Source organism: Panicum virgatum, chromosome 2N, assembly GCF_016808335.1.
Source record: "Panicum virgatum strain AP13 chromosome 2N, P.virgatum_v5, whole genome shotgun sequence".
Lineage (NCBI taxonomy): Eukaryota > Viridiplantae > Streptophyta > Magnoliopsida > Poales > Poaceae > Panicum > Panicum virgatum.
The window spans coordinates 8280224-8304154 of NC_053146.1; the positions used below are offsets into that span (position 1 = coordinate 8280224).

The following is a 23931-nucleotide window of genomic DNA, read 5'->3' on the forward strand; positions in this document are numbered from 1 at the left end:
TAGCAATATAAAAGAATAAACAGTAATAAATAAAACAAATAAAACTAGAATTGGGCAAAATAGGGAAAACTCATTGCTACCGGTTGGAAAGATCAACCGGTACCAAAGAGGCTGCCAGCTTGCGTCAGCGTGGTAGCCTCTTTGGTACCGGTTGGTCTTTCCAACCGGTACCAATGAGCGCCTAAGGCACCGGGTGGAAAACCCAGTGTCTTAGGGTGAGGCTATTGGTCTCGGTTTGGGGGAACCGGTTGGAAAACTGGTTCCTAAGGCCGTTTCCAACCGGTTCTCATAGCACGTTTTCTAGTAGTGAAAGGCTCTTGTTGCAAGCTATGCTATCCAAGTTACACAACCAGTTCTAATTTACAGATCCTTAGTGACATGACCGACATTATGAGGTCCCCCATATTGCTGCTCCAAAACATCCATAATTTGATATTTCCTTAGACCAGCAGTCTGGTATGCTAAGATTTCTTTTTTTCTGCCGATCTGAAATTCTACGATGCGAGAGTAGGAAACCTACTTCATTTGATCTGGCCATAACATGGTTGTGCGTATCGATGTACTTATATACATACCATACATTCATCTCAGGGTTATGTTTAATCACCACCTCAAATGGAACCTTTCGTGAAACTTTTTGGCCTGACAAGTGGACCCTCCATGAGGGGTAAGATGGGCCTAATCTTGGTGAAAAAGAGTTTTAATTATTTCAACTTTTTATAGATAGATTTGATAAACATTAACATGTCATCAAATTGTAGTCCTACCTCCTATTGCAACACATGTTTTAATTTGTTTTAGAGAATTCATAACATGTCACAAAAATTGGATTTACCTTGTATTCTGTACCATCTCTGTGCTATTTTCTTTGACTGACAAGATAAATTTTTGATGTATGAATCATGTCTATGATAATGAATTAAAAAGTTATATGCTGTTTCAAATGCTTCTAAGAGATAATTTGATGTCACATCTAACGCTTCGAGGGGACAAAAATATTTCTTGTCTCAATTTAATGGCCGCCACAACGTTTGGTAAAAAAAAAATTGGTTGGCAAATGTCACTTCATGGCAAAAAAAAAAACGTTACACCCAATTTTCTACCTGTACGTGCATGCCAGGGAGGGGCAAAAAAAATGCATCTGCCAAAATGTCACGTCATGGCACATTAGATGGTACAGATCTCAACTAATCGTGGCACATTTACTATGCGACCAGTGCACGGATGACAGATCTCAACAAACCATGCATGCAAATTAGATCTAATCCCTAATTTTTGGATTTAAAATACATAAAATAAATATTAAAACTATTACCTCCTAAGAGGTAATAGTCTATAAGATTAACGGTCCACAGTCATTTCGGTGTACCGTAGCAAAAGCCTTTATTTATATGGCAATATGAAGCTGGAAATCCGATGACCATTAGCAGCTTAGTGCCTTAGGGCAACACGAATGTATATGGACCAAGTAGTCTTTAGTAGTGGATCCATTCACGATAGGCTATAGCTATTGCAAAGTTCACAATGTTCATTGTAAAAGTAAGTAGTGAGGTGAAATGGAGAAAGTGAAGGAAAGGAGAGAGAGAGGGAGAGAAAGAGGAGGAATTGACATAAATTGATATTCTATTTTTTATGGACAGCTCGTAAGCTTATGAGTACTTTTAGCTATGGACTATTATATGGAGCACCTTCACGATGGTTGATGTAGGTTGAATGAAATATTTAATTCTTATGGATTTCTTTTGGAGCACATTGTTGTTGGCCTATTGATGCAAATGAAAACTATAAAACACGGATACCAAACTTGGGAACAACTTTGAACTGCCATAGAGGGGATTTGAACTGTTTTTAGAGTTAGGGGATACATAATTCCCGGTTTTCCCTGTTCGAGTGTGTTTTCAAACTTAGAAACAAGTTCAGTTGGAAAATTTTGACTTGAGTCTTTTGTAAAACTTCTGGAAATTAATATCAATAGTACTAATTCTGAAACGTACTTTCTTTCTTTTTTTGAAACGAAAAACGTACTTCCATAATATCATAAAAATATTATATCGCTTGGGAATACATCTCCGTCCCTACACGGCATTACAAAGACAAGATAACCAAAACATCTTTCATCGCAAAAAAAAAAGATAATCAAAATATCGTTTTTTTCACCCATGGTAGCCTCTCCTTGCTGTTTAGCTTGAACCAAATCACCGAGACCTGTACGGCCAAGCTCTTGGGAAAGTCACAATAGCCAACATGTTCATCCGATTCTCAAATACGATATGTTAAGCTACCCTGGTGCTGGAATAAAACCTTTTCCCTTCTAAGTCTCATATTCACCATCTACTGATATAAAATCCTATACGAGACAAAATATTTTTTAAAAATATAATTTTTAAGATTATTTTAACAAACATATGCGTAAGAGCCAAATGTTAGAAGCAATAAGTCAAAGAAACAGCAAGCAGCACGTAGAAACAAAGAACGGCCCATTTCCAAGGCCATATCACAACTCACACACACCAGCTAAAGGTCCGGGCGGAAACTTTAAACTTCGGGCGCACGCCTAATCCCCACGCCCAAAATCATCGTCGCAAAATAACAAAAAAAATCGTATTTTTCTCCGAACCAAACCCAACCCAACCCGACCCAAAGCCAGCCGAGCCGCCCCCCCAAATCGTTCGTCTCCCTCCGCCATTCTCCCGTTTGCTTGATTGATTGGCGAGCAACCACCCCACAACCGCGGCTGCAATCCCCTCGCCATCTCCGCGTCGCGGAATCCCTTCGCCATTGCCGAGGAGGCGGGGTCGCCGCGGCGGGAGGTGGTGTTCCGGATCTCGGATGGCGTCGGCGAAGTCGTCGCGGTCGCGGCCGGCGGGCCACTCGGGGGTGTTCCCGGTGGGCAGCGCCGCGGCGGTGGGGAGCGGCGGGGGCGGGGGAGGCGGCGGCGGCGGCGACGGCGGGGTGCAGCTCGCCGACAAGCTCAAGATCTTCAAGACCGACAACTTCGATCCCGACGCCTACGTGCAGTCCAAGTGCCGGACCATGAACGAGAAGGTGAGCCCCGATCCGCCCGCGGCTCGATCCGGCGGCGCCTCTTGCCGCGGTGGTTGGGAGGTCGCATTTCGTTGTTGTCTCGTGGTTCGGATGTCTATCGGAATAGGCGGCTGTGATCTGGGGGAGAGGCCATTGGTGTTGGAATTAAGACGAAATTGTGTCTTAGGGCGATTCTGGTATCTTCTGGACGATTGGTGATTTGGGGAATGCACTTCGGGTTTTCTCGGGGGTGCGCTTGGCGGTCACCTCAATGCGTGTGTTCTTTGCCCAATTGATACTTTACAGTCACAAAAATGATTTGGCATGACTTGTGTGGATAATTTCGGAATTTGGTTTCTTCACTTTATCTAGAGCAAGTGACGTTCTGATGGCGAAAGTTTGGTTTTGTCGATCGTGTTATATGTGCAAATCAGAAAACTGAGCATGTGTCAAACCAGGAGCATTTTTTAATTATTTGTATCTGCACATTTGAAGAACAGCCTGAGATTTTGAAATACTCAGAGTATAGGTTTGAATATGCTTCCATTCTTCAGGTTGCATCATAATGTGGTTATGTGTCGGATTTTACCAGAAATGAAATGCTAGAGGCCTAAGGGGAGTTGACCTAAGTCTTGAATTTTCAGGAAATTTATGGCATTGCTTCTGGAACTAGTGCATTTTCAGTTTGGTATCGCTATTGTTACAGCAGTTTGAGTCCAAACATAATTATGATGGTCACAGCAATTTAAGGGTTCAGGATCATGCTAAATTAAAGTCTTGATGTTATATTTTTGTTCACTGGAATACATTGCTTCCTTATCGATGTATTTGGTGGTAGAAAAATGGTACTTTGTTTCGTTTGTTGAACATCACCTGCAGCTTGAGAAGCTACTACTCCCTCCATTTTTAAATATATAACGTTTAGGACAAGCTAATAAGGTCAAAAATGAACTAATTAGCTTTTCCAAAACATCACAGATTAAAAAATAGAGGTATATTTTAATGAAATATACCCTTGAACATATAGTTCAGTTGGGATTTTGAGTTTTGTGGCAACTTTCAAGTAAACCATTGAAAATGGAGCAGATTTTAGATCATGTCTTTCCTTGATTCCTCACTAAGTATGGTACTTCACTGTTTATATTTTGTGACAACTGCGGTGACTTTAGTCCAGCCTAACAAGTTGCATGCCGTTTGAGAAATCTCTTAACTCTGGATCTACATCCATCCCTATTGTAGGATTCATTACTGTGCTTATTTCATTACTCTGAATCCTGCTAATTTTTTTTCGACATTTTAGCAAAATTCTTGCAATATGCCAATTTGTTCTTACGAACCAGCTAAGATCTCTTCATTTGACTTTCAAGTTTGCACAATGGATTTGGTTCATGAGAATACTCCTACTTTAGAATCACTTTATTGTTAACTTTCTATATCAATTTATCATTTTTCAATACATGGTATTTACCCTATCTACTATGTAGTGATAATGCGTTTTCATGGGTTTTCATTAAAATAAACTAGCTATTGCAATTTCTGAGGCACGATGATGTGCACTAGGCATAACTGACAAGGATTTTCAAATTCATTGCAGGAAATACGACATTTGTGTTCTTATCTGCAAGACTTAAAGAAAGCTTCGGCTGAAGAGATGCGCAGGAGTGTTTATGCAAATTATGCTTCGTTTATCAGGTCCGGTAGCAACCTTTTGTGCAAGCTTTCCTTAAATATGTTGTGCCGTTGTCACTTTTGTTTGTTATCTTTTCTCGAATAGCTGTGTTATCTTTTTATTATCTTCACTTTCATCAGATCCTTATTTCTCTCTCTGATAACAATTCTTAAGTATCATTGTGCTGAATGCTGCGTACAGGAGGAGTTATCAGTTTTTTTAGTAAGTAATTCATTTCTATAACTTTTTTTTTCTTTATGAGTTGAGCCATTTAATAAAAATGTTTATGTATAGGCATTTGCCTACCTTATTTGTTACGTTGATAATATCTTTATCCTTATTTGTACTTTATAATCCGTGTACCTGGTTTTGTTTCTCTTAGAAACTAAATACTTTGACAATTGCAAAGAATGTTTCCTTTTCAAGTATAGCCTATCTATTTTTATTAAATGAGGGTTATATTAATGTAATTTTATTTATTCATCCTGAAATTTTAATCTTTATAGTGTCTAGCTGGCGACATGTGAAATCACAGTTTGCATTGTTGACCTTTTCTGCTAAATAATTACTTTGTACTTATTTCCTTGTCATCAGAACATCAAAGGAGATTTCGGACCTTGAAGGGGAGCTACTGTCAATTAGAAATCTGCTTAATACACAGGCAGCTTTAATTCATGGTCTGTCTGAAGGAGTTCAGATAGATTCATTGACATCAGGCCCTGAAGGTTCCGCAGAAGACGACATATCCAATGTTGAAGATCAGGAGCCTTCCGAAATTCAGAAATGGTCTGCAGATTTTCCTGACATGCTTGACGTTTTGCTAGCTGAGCGAAGAGTGGATGAAGCACTGGATGCACTGGATGAAGCAGAACGAGTTGCTGTTGACGCAAAACGAAAACAGACTCTAACTGCAGCTGAAGTTTCAGCTTTGGGAAGATCTGTCTCTGATAATCGTCAGAGGCTGGCAGATCAGCTTGCTGAAGCTGCTTGTCAGTCTTCCACTCGTGGTATTGAGCTTCGAGCTGCGGCTTCTGCCCTCAAAAGACTTGGTGATGGCCCCCGGGCTCACAGCCTCTTACTCAGTGCACATGATCAAAGGCTTCAATGCAATATGCAAACTATACATCCATCTAGCACTTCATATGGTGGGGCATACACTGCAGCACTTGCTCAACAAGTTTTTTCAGTCATAGCTCAGGCACTCAGTGATTCTGTAGATGTTTTTGGTGATGAGTCATGTTACGCATCTGAACTGGTTACATGGGCTACCAAGCAGGTTATGTCATTTGCACTCCTGGTAAAGAGGCATGTGTTGTCCTCTTGTGCAGCTGCTGGAGGCTTGAGGACAGCTGCAGAATGTGTTCAGATATCACTTGGCCATTGTTCCTTGCTGGAAGCTCGTGGTCTGTCTCTTTCATCTGTTCTCCTGAAACAATTCAAGCCCAGTCTTGAGCAAGCATTAGATGCTAATTTGAGGAGAATTGAGGAGAGTACCGCTGCACTAGCTGCAGCTGATAACTGGATACTCACTTATCCCTCAACTGGTATTCGTCCATTAGCTAGATCATCTGCTGCTAATTTGGCACTTCAGCCAAAGCTCTCTAACAGCGCACACCGCTTCAATTCAATGGTTCAGGTAATTGTGATCTCTTATGGTTAGATTACAAGAATGAATCTATCTATTTGTTGTATCCAGAAAGATGATATTAATCTTTTTTTAAATCATGTACCAGCAGAGATATATCATATTGATGGTAAAGGCTAATGTATATCCATTGGCATAGTTATGTGTCTTATGACCTAACACTTCTTTTGCCACTACATTGGGCATTCTTTGTAATTTCATCTCTGTTGCACTTCTGTTCTCATCAAAGATGCTGTTTTCAGCAAGGATTGTGTTAATTTCTCAGTAAACCCTCATCTCGATTAATCTGATACATGACTTGTCCTTTGTCCACTTTATGCATTTCATACTATTTGTAGTGTGTTAAAACCAATACAGTAGGTGCACAATCACTAGAATGATGATGCCAGCACAGCTCCCTTGAATCACTAGTTCAATAATGGAAGTTTTGCTTTAGCTGCAAAAATGATTTTTCCTCTTATCATTACTATCGCATAAAAAGAAATATTCTACTCTAAACTACTTCCATTGAGCTCCGAGCTTCTTCAGAGAAGATGATTAGCTTGTATCTTGGCTCTATATTAGGTATGTCTAATGTTGTCTTGAATTTCAGGATTTCTTTGAGGACGTCGCACCACTACTTAGTCTGCAATTAGGTGGCTCTGCAATGGATGGGATCACACAAATTTTCAATTCATATGTCAACTTGCTTATAAGTGCTTTGCCTGGTTCAATTGATGATGAAGCTAACTTAGATGGTTTAGGAAATAAGATTGTTCGAATGGCAGAGACTGAAGAACAGCAGTTAGCTTTATTAGCTAATGCATCTCTACTAGCCGAGGAGTTGCTACCTAGAGCAGCTATGAAGTTATCATCAATAAACCAGTCTAGCATGGATGACTTGCGTAAAAGAGGAACAGATAAACAAAACCGTGTGCCTGAGCAGCGTGAATGGAAAAGAAAACTACAACGTATGGTGGACAGATTGAGAGATAGTTTTTGCAGGCAGCATGCTCTTGAACTTATATTTACAGATGAAGGCGATACCCATCTTAGCGCAGAAATGTATATCAATATGGATAATACCGTTGAAGAACCAGAATGGGTTCCATCTCCAATTTTCCAGGTACATACAAGTTTGATTATTTATTGTAATTAGCTAAATTGGACCCTGGACCATGCATTTGCCAGAATGGGCTCATATAGGCCTCTCAGTAAATTCTTGAGTGTTTAGAAAATTTTCTGTTTCAACATGTCATTTTACTTATAATCGCCTTGCCAAAAGTGTGTCATTAAAATTCCAACTTTGAGGCCATTGTACATCTTTTCATGCAGTTGCTGGGTCAATCCTTTTACCATCTTATCATGATCATATACAAGGACAGTAGTAGCTAAATTAGTTGAGCATATGGTGTTTGAATGGATGGGTTGAACGTACAGTTTTGAAAGAGAAACTTATGTTACCTACTCAATTCTGGTGATTCTTCTAGCTGAGCCGCTGGAATATAAGAAAATCATATTTACACAGTTTAAATAGCTCAATTGGTTAAGATGATGCCCCATCGAAAGTTAAGGGGCTCATGGATTAGCCATTTTAAAAAAGCAGGTCTTCGCTGTTGCTTATATCCTTAATATTGGATATACTTTGCTAAGATTGCAGGTTTCATGGTGAAGCTTCTTTTATCTTCAATGCCAATGTGTTGTTAAAAACAGTGGAACTTGTCAAAAGTAGTTGTCTTTCTTTGCATAGTGCAAGTTAGTCTTAGATAATGTAGTATTCGGAAGAATGTCATCTGCTGTTTGTTGCAGGAGCTATATGCAAAGCTAAACAGGATGGCAAGCATTGCCGCAGAAATGTTTGTTGGTAGAGAAAGATTCGCTACTTTGTTAATGATGCGCCTCACAGAGACGGTCATACTGTGGCTCTCAGAGGACCAGGCCTTCTGGGAAGAGATTGAACAGGGGCCAAAGCCTCTAGGTCCCCTTGGTCTGCAGCAGGTAAGCTCCTTTCCTCCTTTTTCTTTTTGTTTCATTGGTCAATTGTTGTTTTAAATTATTTTCCTTTTTTGCAGTTCTACCTGGATATGCAATTTGTCATCATTTTTGGCCAAGGTCGTTTTCTCTCTAGACATGTACATCAAGTCATTTTGGATATCATTGATAGAGCAATGGCCGCATTTTCTGCTACTGGAATGAACCCTGATAGGTACAGTGCTCATCATTTTTGCCTTTCTATTGGTTCACAATTAGATGTCCGTTCATCTGCTACAAAAAAAAAACTGCTAATATTTGTTAACGTACGCAGTTCTCTAGCAAAGTGAACCCTGTATTGCATTTTTGCCTTCTAGAGTTTGGATTACGCTAATGTTCCTCTGTTAAGAAAACTAGTAAGAGAAGGAAGGATAAGTAATAACTTGGAGTTACATATGTTCCTGTAGGCCGCTACCAACTAACCGTAGCTGACAGCTTGGCTGCCATTAGTAACCTCCAAATTGCCCTACTGGATGGTTTAAAAAAAATTGTTACGTATTAGCGGAGGCCATGATGTGTATTCAATTAGTTTTTAGAAAAAGAAAGATTATATGAAGCGGTTTCTTAAACTTCAGCTGACTGGTACCTGCACAGTATGCCATCCACCTTCGTAATTTATTCTTATTTGCTGTACTTGAATGCTAACAAGGTATCCTACTTACTGTAGTTTAGTCATACTTCCGAAAATCTTGAGGATCCCCTCACATGTTCCTTGTTACATTATCCCATGAAGGAGATTGTAGTAGCTATAGTGTGTTTCCCTTGCCTATGGGGGATATTCTCACAGAAGTTGCTTCCACTGGGAGCTTCAAATTTCAGCCAATATTCTTGTTTCTGTGCAGTGTCCTTCCGGGCGATGACTGGTTCATGGACGTCACTCAAGAAGTTGTCAGTATGATCAGTGGAAAGGGTAGAGCTGCCAATGGGGACAGGGAAGTAAACAGCCCGACCGCCTCCATTTCAGCGCACTCCATGTCGTCGTTCAAATCCCACGGCAGCTCCTAGTTTGCAAGCTGGAAATTTTTTGTAGGCAGATCATTGTATAATAATCAATAGTATATATTCTTTCGCCCTATTCCTCCACTTCTTTGTTCTTTTTTTTTCTGCTTCCTTTTTCCCTTCAAAATCTGTTGTGCTAGTATTATTAGTATAGAGGGGTAATTGTTTGACGTAGGAAAAGAAATATTGAGTCATTTGTTTCAGAGAGCTTGAGGCCCGCAAGTGTTGCATGGCCAAATGGCTGGCAGGACATCCCCCCCAGTCTGTATCATTCTTTCATCAGTTTTCACTTGTCAGTTGGCATGAATACAGAGATTCCACACTTCGAGTAATTTCTGGCACGTATGGGTTCTGAAACTATTGACTCTGAGTTAGCTAGTAATCCACTACGCACTAGAGGATGCTTCAAAGTTAAGTCCTGTCACAATCTTGGAAGCAAGTGTTTACAACAACACTGGAAGCCTCGTGAACTCATCAGTTCTAACTTCTAAGGTCTATGCTTTATTGCCATTAATGTTTTAGAATTAGAATGATGGTAATGATCCAAACTTCATGCTAACCTTTTGTGCTCGAACCTGTTCATATTGGTTGATAGTGCAGGGACATGACCTGGACATGCCAAAAATGCAACTGCGTGATGGTGAGCATATATTCGATCAGCCATAAAAAATCGACGTGATACTTATGGTTCGGGTTTGCAGATTTGTACTGTCATGCTTGTTTGGTTTGGTTAGGTACTTAGGCAAAGTATTTTCCGAACGGTGATCCGTTAATGGCAGAAGAGAAGCCTGGCATTTCGTACTTATGGAGTGTCTAATACGGAGGGTTGGTAATGGGAACAGCGTTAATATTTGGAGTGATCCATCCATTCCAAATGGGGTTACACGTAAACCAAGCACGCCGAGGTGGAGGGTGCTGACCAACAAAGTCGCTGACTTGATTGTTTCCAGTTGCAGCTTCCAAATCTGATCTTCCAAAACTTAAATTCTGAATCTGAAAAGCCACTTGTAATAAAATATGATTCACGTGATACGCGGATTTACTTGCGTGGCCTCACTGCCAATCTTGCCATTATAAGAAAGATCCAATCTGCCATAGTTCTTGCATCCCGTCGACACCGAGATCCGTGTCCACACTGTTCACGATCACATCGATCGAGTTCGAGCTCCAAGAACATGGCAGAATCCAAGAGAGACGAAGCTTCTCCCCTGCACGTAGTGGTGTTCCCATGGCTCGCATTCGGCCACATGATCCCCTTCCTCGAGCTCTCGGAGCAGCTCGCCAAGCGCGGCCACTTCGTCACCTTCGTCTCAGCCCCGAGGAACCTCGCCAGGCTGAGGCCCGTCGTCCCGGAGGTCAGGCCACGCATCCGCCTCGCGCCACTGCCCCTGCCGCGCGTCGAGGGCCTCCCGGACGGCGCCGAGTCGACGGCCGACGTGCCACCGGAGAAGGTCGAGCTCCTCAAGGTCGCCTTCGACGGCCTCGCCGCCCCCTTCGCCGCCTTCCTCGCCGGGGCCTGCGCCGGTGGGAAGTCCGGAGCCGGAGAAGGGCACGGCAGGAAGCCGGACTGGATCGTCCACGACTTCGCGCACCACTGGCTCCCGCCCATCGCCGACGAGCACGGGGTGCCGTGCGCGGCGTTCTTCATCTTTCCGGCGGCCTGCGTCGCGTTCATCGGCCCCAAGGCGCTCAACGACGCGCACCCGAGGTCCGCGGCGGCGGACTTCACCGTCGCGCCGCCGTGGATCCCTTCCTCATTGTCCCATGTCGCGTACCGCGGCCACGAGGCCGAGTGGGTCGTCGGGGCGTGGGGGCCCAACGCCTCGGGCGTCTCCGACACAGCCCGCATCTGGGAGACGATGGAGCGCTGCCCGCTCCTCGTGTGCCGCTGCAGCCGCGAGGTCGACGGCCCGCTCTGCGACCTCCTCGGCGAGATCTACGGCAAGCCCGTCCTCCCCTCCGGCCTCCTCGCGCCACACGACGCTGCCACCCGCGCTTCCTCGGCTGCCGGGGACGACGACCACGACGACGACGAGGAGACCGCGGGCCTCATGCGCTGGCTCGACGCCCAGCCGGGGAGGTCCGTGCTCTACGTGGCGTTCGGGAGCGAGGCGCCGCTGGCGCCGGAGCACGTCCGCGCGCTCGCGCTCGGGCTGGAGCTCGCCGGCGTGCGCTTCCTCTGGGCCCTCCGGAGGCCGCTCGGCGAGGCGCGGCCGGAGCTCCCGGACGGGTTCGAGGCCCGCGCGCGCGCCGCCGGCCGCGGGGTGGTGCGCGTCGGCTGGGTGCCGCAGGTGCGGGTGCTCGCGCACGCCGCCGTGGGCGCCTTCCTGACGCACGCCGGGTGGAGCTCCCTCATGGAGAGCTTTCTGTTCGGGCACCCGCTGGTGATGCTGCCGCTGTTCGCCGACCAGGGCCTCACGGCGCGGCTGATGGCGGCGCGGCGCGTCGGCCTGGAGGTGCCGTGGAACGGCCGCGCGTTCGCCGCCGAGGACGTCGCGGCGACGGTGCGGCGGGTGATGGTGGGGGAGGAAGGGAAGGAGCTCGCGCGCAACGCCGGGGAGCTGCGGGAGGTTCTCTGGGACACGGCGAGGCAGGGGAGGTACATCGACGAGCTCGTCGAGCACCTGCAGCAGCGCCGCCGCGGAGCCTTGGCTGCAACGTGCACGAGCACGACGCAGTGCTCCGTGTTAGTTGATAAGCTAGATGTTTTATTTCCTTCCTAGTTTTCCTTTCTGTTAGGCAGTGAGGCGGGCGCGCATCAGTAGGATCGTGTTGCCCGGTTCTGGCGCACACCCGCGCTGCGTCGTGAGGGTGTGCACCGCGGCGCTCTCCGCCAAGACCGGATCAAGGACTGCGTGGGATGGCACGCACGTTCCCGATCGTGGAGGTTTGTTAGCCAGTAGTTACGTTGTTTAACTTCCTACTTATATGGAATAAAGCACAACAGAAAAGCTGCTCTCTGCGGCACAAAAAAAACCTCGTGTGTATCCAACTCTCGTGTTCACCAGCCACCTCGCGTTGAGTTCGCTTCGTTCCTGCGCTCGCCGGTGCTCCAGCAAGCCGGAGTACGTCGCCGAGCCGACGGGGATAACATTTGGCATCAGAGCCGGGGTCCTACGCGATGTCGCTGCCGCACCACCGCGCCTCCGGATCGCTCACGCCCCCACGTTGCCGCGCTCCTCGATCGCCAACGCCACCGACTCGCCGTGGTCGCCGACACCGTGACGATGGCGCGCCGCCGACGCGCGTCGTCCGCGAGGTGGGATCGGCAAACTACCCCATGCTGACCCGCACCAACTCCACGGATTGGGCGGTTCTCATGCAGGTAATGCTTGAAGCGCGTGAACTCTGGGAGGCGGTGAGCCACGGGACCGTCGACCGGCACGACGACCACATGGCCATGGAGGCCATTCTCCGTCCGACGCCACCAGAGATGCGTGTCTCCCTCCACGGGAAGGGCACGGCGAAGCGAGCCTGGGACGCCCTCAAGATCGAGCGCGTGGGTGTTGATCGGATTCGCAAGGCGAAAGCCACCGATCTCATCCGCGAGTTCGACGCGCTCAGCTTCCGTGAAGATGAGATGGTTCGGCCACCGCCATCAGCAAGGACGGCTCGTCGGTGTCGTCACCGCCGGTTTCAGCGAGGAGCGCCGCTTCATCTCTCTTCTTCTTGCGGCATTCTCGGGCCCAATGGCCCTTCTTCTTGCAGTACTTGCACTTGTCGGACTTCGTGGCCTCTCTGGCCGGCTCGTCGTAGGAGCCGCCAGCGCGTGCGCTACCCTTGTTCCCGCCGCGCGAACCGCCTGATGGCTTGCCGCTGTTGCTGCCGGAGCGGGAGCCCTCGCCCGCGAGCCGATGCTTGTAGTGAGTATGGCGTGGTGAGTTGCCGGTTCACGCCCTTTCCGGCGAGTGCCGAAGGTGATCGAGGTGAACTCCCCGCCTCGGTCGGTTCGGAGGGCACGAAGCTTGCGGCTGGTCTCCACTTCAACGGGTGAACTCCCCGCCTCGGTCGATTCGGAGGGCACGAAGCTTGCGGCCGGTCTCCACTTCAACACCCTCCTGGAACTTCTGGATTGCGGCTGTTGCCTCCCCCTTGTTCGACAGGAGGACGAGCCACATGTACCTGCTCGCGTCGTCAACGAGCAGGAGGAAGTAGCTGCGCCCGCCTGGTGTCGCAGGAGAGATCGGGCCGCACAGATCTCCGTGCACTAGATCCAGGCGACCCGATGACCTATGCAGGGAGCGGTTGGGGAAGGATGCGCTGCGTTGTTTTCCGGCGAGGCAGGCGTCGCAGAGCTGGTCGACATGGTCCAGGGGCGGAAGTCCCCGCACCAGACCGCCACGGCTCAGCCTCCGCAACGTGTCGAAGCCGATGTGACCAAACCGCTCATGCCAGCGCCACGAGGAATCGTCCGTGTGCGCCAGCAGAGCCATCGGCTGCGCGATGGTGAGGGTGATCTTGTAGAGAGGGTGAGGGCTCCGACGTACCTTTGCAAGGAGCACCCTATACGGGTCGCGAACCCGGAGCACACCATCTTCGATCTCGACCTTGCAGCCAGCTTCGTCAAGCTGACCAAGGCTGATGATGTTGGAGCGGAGGCGCGGTATGTAGTAGACGTCAAGCAGGGACTGGTGACCCCCGTTGCGTGCGGTGAAGATGACAGTCCCACGCCCGACGATGTCGACGAGGGAGCCATCCCCGAACTTCACAGTGCCTTTGATGGAGCGGTCCAGCTCGGAGAACGCCGTGCAGTTGCCCGTCATGTGGTTTGACGCCCCGGTGTCGAGAAACCAGGTGTCGGTGACAGACGTGTCGGCGTTCGCACACGCCGGTGGCAGGCGTCAACCTATGGTTTCGACGGCGCCGAGCCTCTGCTGCTCTAGGTTGTTTGTCATCCTCACCCTTCACATGCTTCGACTAATGTAGCCGTCAATACCTTGGTCGAGGTTGTGTGTCGTATCTCCTTAGGGCAGCCGAATGTCCTTCAAAAGTGATCTTTACAGCCCTATAAAGACCCGCTCAATATTGTGGAAGGTGACAATAAGGAGGAAATTTCTTACAGCTACCCATAATTGTAAAGACTATATATAAGAAATAAAAAAATATTAAACACTCTCGCCTCAGGTCATATCCTCTCTCCCATCCCATCTCATTGATGCTCCCACCGCCAGCTTGTGCGTTGTTTTTTATTTGCCAGTGGGCCCTTCATCTATAGTCCATTCTAAACTCAACATTGCAGCCATAATATTAGTTTATGATCTACTGGCATGAAGACCCACCTTAAGAACTGATTGGGCCACAAACATTGTCCTCGCCCTTATGCGTGTGCTAATTCCACCGTCCACTGAGAACCTAGGTCATGAACTCATGACCTCGCTGCTTCCTTTGGCAACCCGTTCCTGTGTCCAGGGCATGCATCTTCAGTATGTTTGGCTGCCAGAGGCGGACGGCATGGCGTGTTAGGTTTGCTCCCGTCATGTACTCACTAGATTATTTCTCCTTTCTTCCGTGTTCAATATTTGGTAGCCGCGGAAAAAGTTGGCAACCTATTCTTGGCTCGCATCCCTCTCATTTGCTTCTGCTGTATATGCGGTTTAGATTTACTCATTTACATATTGGCACCGTATCCTATGGAAACCAAGCCTCTTGTGCAAACTTTGGAAACTCCAATCAAAGCCACAGGATCCTCATCCAAGGGCTCCCTTTAGAGATGGATTCGTTTAGCACTTAAACTCCCCACCATCTGGTCACATTACCTTCTGAGCTGGAAGGTGAGCTATCTGATATCTTCTGTAAGGTTTGGCCCTGGCAGATTAGGGAGCTAGATGTGGGAAAATTTCTAGTCAGATTCCCTCCTCACAAAAAGGTTGCTGATATAAAAAAATTACCCTTCCTTTAGCCCAAGGAAAGAAGGTGTACAAGTAGAGGTTTTGGAGAGGGTTGGGGATCTGGATCCTTTCTGTGAATTGTATGAGACCTGGATACAGATGAGAGGGATCCCTCCCAAGTGGTGTCACTGGAAAGTCTTTGCCCAAATTGACTTTGGTTTTGGTCTGATTGTGGATGTTGATTGGTCAACACTATTCAAAACATTCTATGAGGTTGTGAGAGTGAAAGTGGCATGCAGAGACCCAACTAAGATTCCAGCTGAGAGACTATATGAAATGGACAGGAAATTATTTCTGCTTTCCTTTGAAGTGGAAGGAGTAGTTCAACCCCAGGCTAAATCTGACTTGGATGATAACAATGATAATGACGACAGTGGGAAAGATAATGATGATGAGGCCGATGACTTGGATGACCTAAAGGACACTAGTCAGATGGAGTTAGACAGATCTGCTAAGAAACACCAATCTGCACTCAAAACTCCAGCTATTAATAGAGGGAGCAACCTGAACTCTGGTGCCAAGACTGTCTCTTATGACATTTCTCAAAACAATTTGGATCAGGGGTGGTTGCTGAGTCATTTAATGACAGATAACCAGCTGAAAATGGTGGAACCACAGGTGTCCCCTGAGCTGAGTGCTAAGGACAGCGATCCTGTTCCTGGAGGGACAGACATTAGTCTTGCTCCCCCCAGCTTTAATGCAGTCCTCCACGAAACAGAGAGTAATGTGGAAACTCCTGAGCCGCAAATTCCGAAGTTGACATCTGAGTGTAGCAAGGTTGGCAGGAAGACCAAAAGGTCAGATGAGGATGACTTCCAGATGGGAAGCCTTCCTTAAGAAGAGTGAAGATAAGGCAACTAAAGCTGAAGGTTCCTTTTTCTTGAGAACAATGGAACTAGAAGATTCAGATGATGATGAGATTGAAGCTGACTCCGAAAGGATATCCTTGGCAGAAGCTGGAATCATGGGTACAGAGGAGAATATGAGGGTTCTAGATGCAGATCCAAGCAAGGAGGACGTGATCAAGGTAGTCGATGTACCAAAAAAGAAGAGGAACAAATGGGGTCCCGTCCAGAAAATAGATAGACCAAGAAGGTTCCCTGAAGATGGTAAAACTGTTACTCAAAGGGCTTTGGAGTATACCAAGTATCTGAACTTGGAAGCGGAGAAGCCAGGTAAATCTTTTGCCTCTCTCAGTACTGATTACTTAGATGAGGTTGCTACTAAAATTAATCTGAAAATGGGTATTGATACCTATATTGCCAAAAATAATATTGAAAGCTTGAAAATAAATGAGCTAGAACACAGGGTGGTTTTTGAGACCAACAACCCTGAATTAAATCTCCCTGCTAATCTAGATGTAGAGACCAATGGTGAGGATTTCCCTCCACTATCACCCATTGTTGCTCCCTTAAGGGTGGCTGCAAAAATGGAAGGAAAGTCCTGGTCTGCAGTGGTAGGAGAGGGTAGCAAAAATAATTCTAATCCTGTGATCAATGATAGGTGCAATATGGAATGTTAGAGGCCTCAACAAGGCAGGTAAATTGAAATGTATTTCTGATTTTATTCAAGACCACAAGCTAGACTTTGTTGGTTTTCAGGAAACCAATAAGGCAAGAAAGAAACTTCCAGTGAGAGCTTTTTAAAAGCTGCTAATTGTCATTTCAGATGACATGCCCTCCCTGCCAATGGTACTGCTGGAGGTATCTTGGTTGGATTTGATGATAGGAAGTTTGAGATAGAGAGTTGGCAGGACAGGAAGTACTCCGTTTCTGCTATGGTTAGGAATATTGATGATGGCCTCATTTGGAGGCTTATAGTGGTCTATGGTTCTGCTTATGAAGAAGGTAAACTAGAGTTCATTAATGAACTTCATGATCTCCTAGCTAACTGGTCGGGCCCCACTGTTATTGGTGGGGATTTTAACCTTGTTTGTAATCAAAAAGAAAAGAGTAATGGTGTGATAAACCACCACGGGACTAGTCTTTTCAATGACTGGATTCACTCCTGGGGCTGGTAGAATACAAAAACTCATTTAGATCCTTTACCTGGACTAACAATCAAGATTTGCCTATTATGGCTGCGATTGACAAAATCTTTTGTTCAACTAATTTTGAACAACATTTTCCTCTGGCTAGCATTCAAGCTGTCTCTAGGGTTGGTAGTGACCATGTTCCTCTCATTCTTGACTTTGGCTTGGAAGTGGTCAGGAAGCCCAGTTTGTTTAGATTCGAGAAATGGTGGCTTGAAAGAGCTGACTTCCATGAACTGGTTAGGTCAGTTTGGAACAAACCCTGCACCTTCCGGAATCCTTTGGATGCTTGGCAATATAAAATTAGGAATCTCAGGAAGAAAGCCAAGGGCTGGGCCCTTAACGTGAATGCTGAAATTAAGAAGCATAAGCAAAATCTGCTTCAGGAGTTTGAGCTCCTAGATGTTTTTCAAGAATCTGGTAGGCTTAGTGGCCCTGAAACCTTAAGGTTGAAGGAAATCTTAAATGAGCTAGAAGAAATCTGGAAAATGGAAGAAACTAAAGCTAAATAGAGATCTAGAGAGAGAAATGTCAAGGAAGGTGACAAGAATACTGCTTACTTCCAGGCGATAGCCAATTAGAGAAATAGGAAAAAAAAGATTTCTGTGCTAGAGGGCCCTGATGGTCCTGTTACAAAAACCAAAAATATGCTAGCGCTAGCAGGTGACTTCTATAAGAACGTCTTTGGCTTTGAGGAGATGTTAGGTCTTAAGCTTGATGACTCCTTTTGAGAGGACAATGATAAAATCACTAGTTTGGAAAATGAGATGCTTGAGGCCCCTTTCTCCGAGTCTGAAATCAAAGAGGCAGTCTTTGATTCTTATGCTGATGGGGCCCCTGGCCCCGACGGTTTTTCCTTCCTTTTTTACCAACATTTTTGGGACCTAGTTAAACAGGACCTGATGTCCCTCTTCAAGCTCTTTGAAAGGGGGGAGTTGGATCTGGATAGGCTTAATTATGCCATAATCACTCTCATCCCAAAAGAAAGTGAGGCTAAACATCTTAAGAAGTTCAGACCAATCAGTCTTATAAACTGTAGCTTCAAAATCTTTGCAAAAGCTATGAATAATAAATTAATTAAAATTGCTGATATGTTAATTTCTTCAAACCAGACTGCCTTCATTAAAGGAAGGTACATTTTGGAAAAGTGTGGTCGCTGCCCATTGTTGACGCTCCTTAGCGCCCCAATTTATATACCGCAAGCGCACGGGATCGTGTAGCTTTTCCCTTAGAGTATTCCCCCAAGGTTTATCAATCCGTGGATCGACAAAGAACTACCCAAAGTTTTCCATCTAATCTAACGGATCTATCCTAACACGAAGTATGAATTGCACATATAGAGTAACCTTTAATAGATATGAGTGTTGTGTAAAGGTTGATCTCATCCATGAACATAGGTGTAACCATAGCAAAACCAAAGACATGACTAAGCCTATTGTCATCTAGTTGTAGTTCAAGCTAACGAGCAAATAAATCATGCATCTCAATCAATGTCATCTTTAAACCCAAAATCTCCAATCCGATCCTTTGATACCCCCATCTACTTAAAGCAATGCCCTGTCACGACGCCCCCCTTTGGACGAAAGCACCCTAAAGCAAGTCGAACCCCCTTTGGTAGTTCCTCCATAAACCTCTAGCCACCATGACTACAAGATCATGCTAAGTGATCTATCTCGATAATAGATCTAAGATGAAGCAAACCCAAAGAAAAGAACGAAATCGAAAGAGAGAACATGGTCGCTAAAAGATTCGGAAGACATGATTATCATTACTCACATAATAGATTCGTTTAGATCGTCACCACCGAGTACATACCATTGACGACTCCAACTAGCTCATGAACTCCACCATGGCACAACCACGCAGGGAGGCCATGGCGGCTAGGGGCGGCCTAAGCCATCTCCTAGACAACTTCGAAGACTTGCGGTGGCCGTCGTCTCCCTCCGGTCTTGGCCCTAGGTTTTCATCGAGTTCTGGGTGGATGGATATCCCGAGTTGAATAAGGTGCGAGCTATTTATAAGCCGAGGAAGCCACCGGTCGAAGGGGAGGCCGAACCGCCTCGGAAACGGGCTAGGCCGGCCGGCTCATGGGCCTAGGCCGGCCGGCCTACCCTCTTTCGGGCCCGCCTCGGTCTCATCTTTCGCGTGTAGACTCCTCACATCTTCTAGAGTTTATGTCCTTCACGATTGCACCCCTTTGGACGTCGTTATCTTGGAGATATCTTCGAGGAAAGGATAGGATAGGGAATCCTTCCTTAAATCTTCATTTGCTTTGCTTAATCCCAAAGTATCTTGATCTCATCTTCGTGGGCTTGGTCCTTTGGGCTCTCTTGGAGGATGGATGTGCATGAATGGGCCTCGAATCAACATGGGCTTTGGTCCTTCCTTTGGGCTTTGGCCTTCGTCTTTCTCCGTGTTAGCGCTCGATCACGGGCCTCGTCATTTCATGCTCCAAAATAGGCCAAAAACCTGCAAAAACGAAGTTCCTCCAAAATATTTGTGCAAATATGAAAATGACCAATAATTAGGGCGGGGTTAGGACGGTTAGTGATTTTGATATTAAATTCATGCCATTATCAAGGATAAACAAGGGATAAAATAGGTACTTAAGGAGCGCCAACACCCATGAAATTGTTCATGAGATCTTTAGAAATCATGAACAAGGAGTCATTCTTAAGCTTGATTATGAGAAAACCTATGATAGGGTAAACTGGGACTTTTTAGATGAGATGCTAATCTCAAGAGGTTTTGGGGCTAAGTGGAGTATGTGGATTAGGAAGGTAGTACGAGGTGGCTCCATCTGTGTCAGAATTAATGATGAAAATGGAGAGTATTTTAAACCTGGTAAAGGCCTTCGCCAAGGGGATCCTCTATCCCCTCTCCTTTTTAATCTAGTTGTTGATGTGTTCACAAAAATGCTTGAAAAAGTAGCTAGAGAGCAGCTGATTACTGGTTTGCTTTTGGAAGTTTGTGAGGGAGGTATTGTTAGCCTCCAATACGCTGATGACACTTTACTTTTTCTTACCAACAACTTACACAAGGCCAGAAATTTAAAATGGATTTTGGTTTGCTTGGAGCAACTTTCTGGTTTGAAAATTAATTATGATAAAAGTGACTATAGGTATGGAGGAGGAGGAGGAGAACAACATGGCTAAGATTTTCTGCTACAAGAAAGGTGAGTTTCCTTTTAAATACCTGGGTATTCCTCTCCATCATAGTAAACTGAGAAGGGAGGATCTGCAACCAGTAGTAGATAAGGTCATTAATAGAGTGGCTGGCTGGAAAGGAAGACTTCTCTCCTATGGGGAAAGACTTATCCTTCTGAATTCTTGCCTAGCCAGCATTCCAATCTATTTGTTCTCTTTTATTAAGTTTCCTAAATGGGCAATTGACATGATTAACTCTCATATGGCCCACTTCTTCTGGGATAATTCAGAAGAAAGGCGTCGCTATCATCTTGCTAAGTGGCCTATGATAACTCAGAAAAAAAAGAGTATGGAGGGCTTGGTGTGCCTGATTTGAGGACTTTAAACATGTGTTTATTGGCCTCTTGGATACATAGATATCACCTCCAAGATAATGTGCTTTGGACACATATCATTAAATTTAAATATAGGACGGAGCACCCAAACCTGTTTTGCTGCCCTGGACGAAATGTCTCTCCTTTTTGGAAAGGAGTGCAGTGGGCAGCCCAGGCAGCGGTCATGGGTTACCAATGGTTGGTTGGTAATGGAGAAAGAATTAGATTTTGGGAGGATCATTGGTTCAGGAATTCGAGCCTAGCTATTCAGTTTTGGCACCTGTATGTCATCAGCAATGAGCAGGGACCTACCATTAGTCAAGTCTGGGATGGAACTGATTTGAAATTAACTTTTAGAAGAACAGTTTCCCAACAGCTTATGCTGCAATGGGAAGAGTTGCTCCGGATTGTCAACAGTGTGGTTCTCAATAATGAGGAAGATACTATAATTTGGAAATTTAACTCTAATGGCAAGTACTCAGTGCAATCGCTGTACGCGGTGCTGAGCTTTAGAGGGGTTTCTCCTATCCTCATTCCGGCGGTGTGGAAGTTAAACATCCCTCCCAGAGTCCACATTTTCCTTTGGTTGCTGTACAATAACAAGCTGCTAACTAGGGATAATCTTCAAAAAAGAAGAAATGTGGCTGACAGGTCCTGTTTGTTTTGCTGCGAGGAGGAATCTGTTAACCACCTTTTCTTTGATTGTTGTGTTGTGAAACTAACCTGGGAGTTGATCTCTGAGATAGCAGGAATGAAGGTTGGAACTAACTTTGAGTCCATCGGTAGATGGTGGATTAGCAATGATAAAAATGCAGTTTTAAACTGTACTTGTGTTGCGACCTTATGGTCACTGTGGAAGAGTCGTAATCATCTATGTTTTCAGGAGGGCACTTGGCAGGGCGAGGGGCAAATCTTGGGATCAATAGCCAGGAGGTTGAAGCGTTGGCGCATGCTGTTGAAGAAGGAGAAGCATGTAGGATTGGATCATATTGTGCAACTCCTGCTGGAGGAGGGGAGCAGTCCCCTGAAGATATGTTGGGACAGCTCTACACAACATCAAGTCTCAAGTTTGGCTCGATCTCCTAGGGTTCAATCCCGGCCGGCCTCCACCGCTACTCCGTTGATAGGGCCAACGACGCTTGATGCGTGCGCTATTGCTATAAATGTTCAGACTCTAGATGTTGCGTTTCCATAAACTCTTTGGGCGAGCGCGCCTTGAATGCACTGCGCTTTTGTTTGAGAACTATGTACGCTTTGTTCCTTTAATGAAGCGGGGGAAACCTTTTTGTCTAAAAAAGTAATCACACTTTTGTGGATAACCCCCTGCACCTAATCCCCCGGCCCTTCAGCGCCCAGCCCCCCTCCCCTGTTGAGGTCCGTTCAGTCACACAAATAGGCGCCGCCGCCCTCGTCGATGCCCTAGGGGGCCTGCAGCAGTTAGCGCCGCTCGCACCAAAAATATGCGGCGCCCGCCAGGGTGTCGCTCAACGTCCGCCATGGAGCCAGGGGCCGATCGCGACGCCATGTCCCTGACGTCCGCCATGGTTGAATGTATTTGGGTTGACATCAATTGGGAGCCCCGTGGGTATCGCTCGTGGATGCTAAGTCGGTTTGAATGTATTTGGGTTGACATCAATTGGGAGCCCCGTGGATCATGCTTCCGTTCCATGATGAATTGAATAGCTGTTCTGCTGATCTTTTGTCCATTAAGTGACTACTGCTTATGTGACTGAAAGTATTCAGTCACCAATTTGAACCCATTTTCAGATCAAATTTGTATAATATATTTGCATTCTCTGTTGTAACATTTGAAGGCATGCCAACTTTGAAATCATACATTACAGCATTCTGGGTTGACAATTTTCTCATAATTCCATTTTGAACTGAACAGAATCATGTACAATTGCTCACAAAAAATGAGTTGAGCAAAGAAAAACACTCAGGACTGAATCTGAAGACTGAATCATTGACCTCAACATGTGTACAAAACCTGCTATTGATTTTCTAAGCAAATGACAACAAGCAAACAACGAGCTACACAGCAAATCTGAATCCACTCGCAGCAGCTCTGAATCCATGCGCGGCAGCTCTGAATCAAGAGCGGGCAGTGCCAAATCGAGGGCGGGCGCCGCCGATTCCCCATCCGGCAGCGCCTAACTATGGCAGTACCGTCCAAATTAATCCGGCTCAAGTGCGCTAACCATCTCCATAAAAGCAATACAGGTTAACACGCACTTCAAACGGAGTAATCCGGAAGTGTTGTCGGGTAAAATCCCGATTAAACCACTTGAAACAGGATCGACAAAGCAGTTCAGAGAATACAATATTCCGCAAATTTTACAGCACAAAGTATGAAACTAAATTATTATTACAAATCGAGTTTGAATTTATAAAAAACAACAGAGTTCAAGTTTGACGGAAAACGAACGATAGTCTAGCGACGAAACAAGACGTCATAATGAAGCTCGTACATGACGTCAACCGTATCCTCAGATGTACCACCTGAAAAACAAAGCCACAAGCAAGGCTGAGTATATTAATACTCAGCAAGGCTTACCCGACTAAGGGTATACTTAGCCCATTATCTAGACATGCAAGGTTTTTAGCTTGAGGGGTTTGTTTTGCCGAAAAGCAGTAAAAGTAGATCCTTAATTTCAGGTTTTAGCTTTCAGGTTCTAGTTCAATTAACCATTCTAAATGAGCATCTATCCAATAGCATACATGGTGGAAACAATTATCTTTCATCATTCAACCAGCCATATTCATCATCATCATCTTTCACTTCTTACTCTATGTGGTAAAAGAGTTAAGCAGTCCCAAACCGTGAGAAGCGGACGATTCGAATCGAATTTGTTAACCTGGCCAGGCAGACCTAACACACACGCATGGGGATCGACGTCTCGCTTCGCCCACGCGATTTTCCCTTAAATTCTCGCTTCACGGAACAGGCCCACCGCCCTCGACTACAAGAGCCCCACGCTATGGTAAAGGCGTCGGGTCGTGAGCACTCTTGCACCCGCATGTGGCCGCATGAGAACAACGTTCAAAGACAGTGGGAAGGTATGTTCCGGCCTCGGTGCAATCTTGTACTTAAGCTTACCGATTACCATATTTCTCGGCATGTGGTTAGTACGTTCAAATGCT

General features: G+C 45.8%; 2 protein-coding genes across 2 annotated transcripts; both read left to right on the forward strand.

Annotated features, from left to right (window-relative positions):
• Positions 1-2589: 2589 nt before the first annotated feature.
• Positions 2590-9669, forward strand: LOC120659647 (exocyst complex component EXO84B-like). The gene is made up of 7 exons (XM_039937850.1): positions 2590-3045; positions 4619-4716; positions 5288-6329; positions 6931-7443; positions 8127-8315; positions 8390-8523; positions 9191-9669. The coding sequence occupies exons 1-7, from the start codon at positions 2830-2832 to the stop codon at positions 9351-9353; spliced, it is 2355 nt and encodes a 784-aa protein (XP_039793784.1). The 5' UTR covers positions 2590-2829; the 3' UTR covers positions 9354-9669.
• Positions 9670-10326: 657 nt separating this feature from the next.
• On the forward strand, positions 10327-12317 carry LOC120659648 (putative UDP-rhamnose:rhamnosyltransferase 1). Its single transcript, XM_039937851.1, has one exon. It carries the CDS (start codon positions 10523-10525, stop codon positions 12068-12070), a length of 1548 nt encoding a protein of 515 aa, XP_039793785.1. The 5' UTR covers positions 10327-10522; the 3' UTR covers positions 12071-12317.
• Positions 12318-23931: the final 11614 nt, after the last annotated feature.

Bases quoted from the DNA above. Each gene is read 5' to 3' on its own strand.
- LOC120659647 (XM_039937850.1), top strand. From the start codon at position 2,830: ATGGCGTCGGCGAAGTCGTCGCGGTCGCGGCCGGCGGGCCACTCGGGG. The intron at 4,717-5,287 runs GTCCGGTAGCAA...CCTTGTCATCAG, and splicing joins AATTATGCTTCGTTTATCAG to AACATCAAAGGAGATTTCGG. The intron at 7,444-8,126 runs GTACATACAAGT...TGTTTGTTGCAG, and splicing joins TTCCATCTCCAATTTTCCAG to GAGCTATATGCAAAGCTAAA.
- LOC120659648 (XM_039937851.1), top strand. From the start codon at position 10,523: ATGGCAGAATCCAAGAGAGACGAAGCTTCTCCCCTGCACGTAGTGGTG.